Source organism: Chiloscyllium plagiosum, chromosome 41 (genome assembly GCF_004010195.1).
Source record: "Chiloscyllium plagiosum isolate BGI_BamShark_2017 chromosome 41, ASM401019v2, whole genome shotgun sequence".
In the NCBI taxonomy this organism is placed as follows: Eukaryota; Metazoa; Chordata; class Chondrichthyes; order Orectolobiformes; family Hemiscylliidae; genus Chiloscyllium; species Chiloscyllium plagiosum.
In genome coordinates, this window is record NC_057750.1 from 526,352 (window position 1) to 534,021 (window position 7,670).

Consider the following 7,670-nt stretch of genomic DNA (forward strand, 5'->3'; position numbering starts at 1 on the left):
GATGATGTGGTTTATGCGAAGGTTTGTAGGGTGGAAGGTGAGCACCAGGGGCATTCTGTCCTTGTTGCGGTTGGAGGGGTGGGGTCTGAGGGCGGAGGTGCGGGATGTGGACGAGATGCGTTGGAGGGCATCTTTAACCACGGGGGAAGGGAAATTGCGGTCTCTAAAGAAGGAGGCCATCTGTTGTGTTCTATGGTGGAACTGGTCCTCCTGGGAGCAGATACGGCGGAGGCGGAGGATTGTATCTCCTGCCTAACAGAATAGGTTGGAAGAGATTATAACCGGGATGGGAGAGATCTTTGATGATGTTGACTGCTTTCCCAAGGCAGCAGAAAGTATGGATGGAGCCAATGGGTGGAAGGTTAGTTCGCATGATGGACTGGGCTGTGTTCACAATTCTCTATAGTTTCTTACGTGCCTGGGCATAGCAGTTGCCAAACCAAACTGTGATCCATTCAAATAAAATGTTTTTCATGATCCATCTATAAAAATTTGTAAGAGTCCTTATGGATATGCCAAATTTCCTTAGCCTCCTGAGGAAGTGGAGGTGTCATTGTGCTTTCTTGACTAGTGCATCAACCTTTGGATTTTGAATTAGTGGCATGTGAATTTTGGTCAACATGGATGAGGAGTTTAATAATTAAATTTTCGGTCTATTTAGAATCATGGTTTAAAGCCAGAATGTGTCAGAGAGCAGGCAATTGGCAATAGACAATAGGTGCAGGAGTAGGCCATTCTACCCCTCGAGCCCGCACCACCATTCATTATGATCATGGCTGATCATCCTTAATCACTATCCTGTTCCTGCCTTATCCCCATAATCCTTGATTCCACAATCCTTGAGAGCTCTATCCAACTCTTTCTTAAACGAATCCAGAGACTGGGCCTCCACTGCCTTCTGGGGCAGAGCATTCCACACAGCCACCACTCTCTGGGTGAAGAAGTTTCTCCTCATCTCTGTCCTAAATGATCTACCCCTTAGTTTTAAGCAGTGTCCTCTGGTTCGGGACTCACCCATCAGCGGAAACATGTTTCCTGCCTCCAGAGTGTCTAATCCTTTAATCCTGCAGTGATCATGTGAGTTTGTGTTGTGAGAGTTTTATCATCAGAGAGAGCAAACACTTGCATAGAACATAGAACATTACAGCACAGTACAGGCCCTTCAGCCCTTGATGTTGTGCCAACCTATGGAACCAATCTGAAGGCCATCTATTCCATTCTCGTCACTTGCTTTTGGTTTTGGAGAATCAAGAATTGATAGTATTGCATAAGAAAAACCCACAGGATGGAAAGCTTTGTTGGCAGTTCATGGAAGAAGCAGCTGGGTTTGATAGTAGAAGAGTTTCTCCCGCAGAAGGAATTAGTTTAGACCAGGAGTGTTTGGTCAAAACTCTGGAAAGAGGCGATTTGAAGCTGAAAAGGTCTAAACTCAGCTGTATGAATGATCAAAGAACAGGCTATCAAACTCTCAAGCCCAGGAATTGAAATAAACTATTCAATCAAGCCTGTAGTCACAATTCAAAGTTTGGGAGAAGATTTGTAGCTCTGGTGCTCGTTGTTGTGGTTCTGTTCGCCAAGCTGGGAGTTTGTGTTGCAGACGTTTCGTCCCCTGTCTAGGTGACAGCCTCAGTGCTTGGGAGCCTCCTGTGAAGCGCTTCTGTGATGTTTCCTCCGGCATTTGTAGTGGTGGAACCATGACAAATGCCTGACTGGCTGTGCTTTTCCAGTACCATACATTTTGACACTCTAGCGTCTTAACAAGAAGAGTAACTCGTTCTACAAAATAGTTTAGTTTATAGTTTATTGCATGATAACTGAGGTACAATTCACATTAACAAGTCAGACATAATTACAGGCATTAGGACCCAGATATGTTGCATCTCTCTTCATCACAATTTCACACAGAGCTGTCATTTCTGCATGCAGAGACTGTGACATCATCAGATTAGGTGGAGCTAATGCAACTTCAACATTAACTCTTTCAGAACCATTTCCTGAAATAACAGAGAGCAATACTGCCTTACTCAAACAACAGTGTAATTTACATACATTTAGGGTCTAGTATGTCAGAAAATCATAGGACCATAGAATTGCCAGTGTGGAAGCAGGCCATTCAGTCCATCAAGTCCTACACTGACCCTCTGAAGACATCCTATCCATACCCATATCCCTACTATACCTTTGTAATCCTGCATATTCCATGGTTAATCCACCTAGCCTGCACACTCCTGAACACTATGGACAATTTAGCTCGGCCAATCCACCAAAGGTGGATCTTTGACTGTGGGAAGAACCAAGAGAATGTGCCAACTCCACACATTGACAGTCACCCAAGGGTGGGCTGCCCCAAAGCACTTTACAGGAGCATCGTCAGATACAATTTGACACCAAAAATGACACAAGGAGATATTTGGGCAGCTGGCTGAAGGAAAAACAATCAAAGAGCCCTAAATTAAGGAAACTCTTAAAGAGGGTAAGGCTGAGGCAGAGACAGGGAAGTTCAGCTGGAGAAATTCCAGAGCTGAAAGTCCAGGGCAGCTGAAGGCATGGACACTAAAACCAGATACAATCAAGTGAATACACTTAGGGAAGCACAGAGATCTCACACAGCTCTGGGGCCAGGATGTTCCTTTTGATCTGAGTCGTCAAGGACATGGAAGAATTTGAAAGCACGCGTGAGAATTTTAAAATTGAGATGCTATTTCACAGGGTGATTGGATGAGTCAGCAATCACAGTGGTGATATGTAAATAGTACTTTAGCAAAAACTTACATGGAGTGTTCATGATTTAAAGCTCTGCAGGTGAATTTATACCAGGAATTAATTCAGAGGTGTGCAGCATTGCTGAGATCCTAATGTATCCCATAGTATTCATGACGCCATGTGTAGAGATTACGTGCAAGAGATGGAGAGAGAGACTGAAGTAACAGTGAACTAAGTGATGGCCAAGTCTGGTGAATTAAGTTGTTTTGAAGCAGAACTCATTACCATTTGGTTAATTAGGGACAAAATCACAGAAATGTTTCCTTGTCCTCATCACTATCCACTGACACCTATTGAAGAAAGCAGGATATGAGTGGGTTCACTGAGGGCAGAATCAGAGTTGGATTCTTTCAAATAAGATAAATAGACAAAAAAAACAGAAATTGCTGGAAAAGCTCAGCAGATTGCCATTGCTGACTCAACACATCTGGCAGCATTTGTGGAGAGATATCAGATCTGCTGAGCTTTTCCAGCAACTTCTGTTTTTTGTTTCTGATTTCCAGCCTCCGCACTTCTTTGAGTTTTTATTTAGATAAACAGACAAACAGATTCACAAGCAGAATGATCAGCTGACCAAGGGAGGGGAGACAAGACAATGTTCAAGGAACAGTACCCAGTGATTGGGAATGTACTGGGATAGGGGAATCCAATAAAATAAAAACACATTATACCAACTGTAGCACCACATTTATTAATGGAACAATCAGCCCTCGTCAGATTCTCTGCTGTCCTGGAACCTATATAAGGTGACTTTATATTAGAAACCTCTCAAGTGATTTATATGTCTGTTTGCCGTGCTTTAATGTCCTCAATAAAAGAATTCAGGGTAATTGGGGAATAATTTTGGTTAGAATTGGAATGTGTTTAATTATCCTGCTTTAAGGAGAAATCTGTGTAAGGGAAACAAGTGAATTGGATTAATCTATTAATGTCGAGAGTGTGGTGCTGGAAAAGTACAGGTCAGGCAGCATTCGAGGAGCAGAAGAATTAATGTTTCAGGCAAAAGCCCTTCATCAGGAAGAACAGCACGTGGTTTGGTCTAGGAACACATTACTGCGGATGCTGGAATCTGCACTGAAAATAAAAAAAAGTGCTGGAGATCACAGTGGGTCAGGCAGCATCCATAGGGAGTGAGCAAACTAACGTTTTGAATATAAATGACTCTTCATCAGAGCTTGAAATAAAATCTTTTGGAATTCAATGGCTGATGGGAAGTGGAAACATGGAAGCAAATGGAAAGAAATTTAAGGAAATACTAACTCCCTATATAACTTATAACTTATAAAGATCAGGACTATCTTCATATAGTAAAAAACACATTTATGGTTTTGCAAAACTCTGGAATTCTGTATAATGATAATATGGAGAATGGAGCAAACGTGAGAGAAAGGAATTTGGAACGATCAATCACAACGGCTCAGTGGTTATAGCACTGCTGCCTCGCAGCACCATGGACCCAGGTTCGATTCCACCCTCGGGTAACTATCTGAGTGGAGCTTGCACTTTCTCCCCGTGTCTGTGTGGGTTTCTTCTGGGTGCTCCGGTTTCCTCCCACAGTCCAAAGATGTGCTGGTTAGGTGGATTGGCTGTGCTAAATTGCCTAGGCAGAAGTGGGTACTGCAGATGCTGGAGATCAGAGTCAAGGTTAGAGTGGTGCTGGAAAAGCACAGCAGGTCAGGTAGCATCATAGTGTTACAGGGATATGTGGGTTAGCCATGGGAAATGCAGGGTTACAGAGATGAATGGGTAGATGCTCTCTGGAGGTCTGTTGCAGACATGATGGGCCAAATAGCCTCTTATCTGCACTGTAGAGATTCTGTGAACCACATTGCAATTGAATAGCAGAGTAGATTGGAGGTTGTTATGAATGACCTCTTCATCTTCCTGTCTGATTACAGTTCAAGTTTGCTGGTTCATTAGGGAACCCATTGCATATGCATTAAGTAGAGGACACAATGTAATAAACAGAATTAGTTTAGGTTGGAAGTAATAAATGCTATATTGCAAATAAAATGTTAAGCATGCATTGTCTTTTTCAAGACATCCTGAAAGTATTACTAAATGCCTGTTGTTTTGTTTTCCCAGCTTTCTGATCTGATTGATCATGGAGAGGCTCCTCTTCTCACTGCTCCTGCTCAGTTTGACTGTCAAGGCTCAGCTTTGTCCAAAGCGTTGCATCTGCCAGAACCTCTCCCCTTCCCTCTCCATCCTCTGTGCCAAAACTGGGCTTCTCTTTGTGCCTCCATTTATCGACAGGAGGACGGTGGAGCTGCGCCTAACCGATAACTTCATCACCACGGTGAAGAGGAAAGACTTTGCCAACATGACCAGCCTTGTCCACCTCACGTTGTCGAGGAATACAATCAGCCAGATCATGCCTCACACCTTTGGTGACCTCCGCGGTCTTCGGGCTCTACACCTGGACAGTAACAGACTGACCAGAGTCAACCCTGAGCACTTCAATGGCCTAATCAATCTCCGACACCTGATCCTTAGCAACAACCAGCTGCATTACATCGCAGCTGACTCATTTGATGACTTTATCGTATCTCTCGAAGATCTGGACCTCTCCTACAACAACCTGGAGAATCTGCCTTGGGAAACTATTGGCAAAATGACAAACGTCAACTCCCTCAGTCTGGACCATAACCTCATTGACTTTGTTCCCGAAGGGACATTTTCAAACCTTCATAAATTGGCTCGATTAGATATGACATCCAACAAACTGCACAAGTTACCTCCTGATCCCCTCTTTCTAAGAGTTCAAATGTTTGCAAGGACAAAAGGCTCTCCGCTCACCTCTCTGGTGCTTAGTTTTGGTGGGAATCCGTTGCATTGTAACTGTGAGCTACTCTGGTTGAGACGCCTTACAAGGGAGGACGATCTGGAAACATGTGCCTCACCGCCTCATTTAATGGGTAAATATTTCTGGTTCATCCCTGAGGAGGAATTTACCTGTGATCCTCCACTCATTACACGACATACCTCCAAAACATTTGTCATGGAAGGTCAGCGAGCTATGTTGAAATGTAAAGCAGTGGGGGACCCAGACCCATTCATCCACTGGACCTCACCAGATGGAAGGCTGATCTCAAATTCATCCAGGGCCATCACCTATGAGAACGGAACCCTGCATATCATAATTGCCACCCCAAAAGACAGCGGGACCTTTACTTGCATTGCCTCCAATGCTGGTGGCGAAGCCATGGCCCAAGTGGAGTTGATTGTCAATCCTCTTCCACATTTTGCCAACGGCACAAATAACATCAAGGAACCAGATCCCGGTTCATCGGACATCACCACGTCTGCCAAGTCAGGTTCTCCGCCAGTTACTAATGACACAAAAGCTACGCAGGACAAGAAGGTCATTGCAACTGACCTCACATCGTCCTCCGTACAGATTCGATGGCCCTCACAGCGAAATATTCCTGGAATCCGAATGTACCAAGTCCAGTATAACAGCTCATCTGACGATGTACTCGTTTACAGGTAAATCAATCACTTGCTACTTACCCAGCATGAGACCGTCACATAACACTTTGCAGAATTAAAGACAAACTTCCAATGGGAACATGAGGAGCTTTTGTGGCTCAATGGTAGTGTCCCTATCTCCTAGCTTGATGTTAAAGTCTCACCTGCCCAGACATGTGTGTTACCATATAAGAACAGAATGTTTAAGTAATATCTTCATAAAGAATACTCAAAGGTGTAATCTGAAAAACTGTGTCAGCTACTCAGAAAATACACAATGACGTGTCTGTGGCACATTTTTTGTGATTAAATATTTGTAATTGCAAAGATTTGTTGAAAGTATTTCATAATTTAATAAACCCAGTTATACTGTTGCTGTCGGGCCAAATGAGGCCATTTCACCCTCCCAAAGGTGATGCCATTAATATTCTATTTTAATGTTGGCTGCCTTTCACCAATAAAGCTTCACCAGCTTTTGTGCTGTCCAATATCCCATTGCCACTGATCAGGGTCCGTTAGAGTTGCAGGCTGTAGTATAACTCTTATCGATCATATGGCAGTGGGAGATTTGCATTAACCATAGAAACATAGAAAATAAGCAGGCCACTCAGCCCCTTTAAGGCTGCTCCACCATTCGATATAATCATGGCTGATCATCCAACCCAGTACCTGGTTCCAGCTTTCTCCCCCATAACCTTTGATGCATTTAGCGGTAAGAACTATAACTAACTCCTTCTTGAAAGATTCAATGTTTTAGTCTCAATTGCCTTCTGTAGCAGTGAAGGAATTTCCCCCTCTCTCAGTCCTCATTGCCATATCCCATATCCTCAGACTGTGACCCCCTGAGTCATCGGGAACCCACTTCCTGCCTTTACTTTGTCTAGTCCTGTTTGAAGCATGTATGTTTCTATGAGTACTCCACCCACCCCCATATTCTTCTAAACTTCAATGAATATAGTCTTAACCGATCCAGTCTCCCTTCATAAGTCAGTCCTATTGTAAGAAACCACAAAGACTTCTTGCTACTGAGATATGCAATGCATTGAAACAAACAACATTGTAATTTGTGGATTTGGTTCAATAACTCACTGCACCAATGTCTATCTTTAGTCATGTAGCTAGAAAAAAGCACAGAGCAGAGTCTAATAAGCACACTTTATTGTTACAGCTTCAACATCATAAAATGTTGCAAGGTGTCTCACAGGGCAATGATAAAATTACATAAGGAAATTTAAAAGGCCAATACCCAAAATCCTGGCTGAAAACTTAGTTTGAAAGGTTGAGGTCTGTGGAAGGGTCAATCAACCCGAAACGTTAACTTTGATTCTTCTACGCACATGCTGCCAGACCTGCTGAGTTTTTCCAGCAATTTCTGTTTTTGACTCTCTTTTGAGGAGGGTTTTAAAGGAGGAGAGAGAGACAGAGAGAGAGAGAGA

At 43.3% G+C, this 7,670-nt stretch overlaps 1 protein-coding gene across 3 annotated transcripts in view; it reads left to right on the forward strand.

Moving 5' to 3' along the window:
• LOC122542726 (leucine-rich repeat and fibronectin type III domain-containing protein 1-like protein) overlaps positions 1 to 7,670 on the forward strand; it is a 180,812-nt gene that overhangs the window by 136,574 nt on the left and 36,568 nt on the right. For all 3 annotated transcript variants that reach the window (XM_043680702.1, XM_043680704.1, XM_043680703.1), the window contains exon 2: positions 4,849 to 6,252. In XM_043680702.1, coding sequence (XP_043536637.1) covers positions 4,868 to 6,252 — 1,385 coding nt within the window. In that variant the 5' untranslated portion in view covers positions 4,849 to 4,867. The remainder of the gene's footprint in view (positions 1 to 4,848; positions 6,253 to 7,670) is intronic.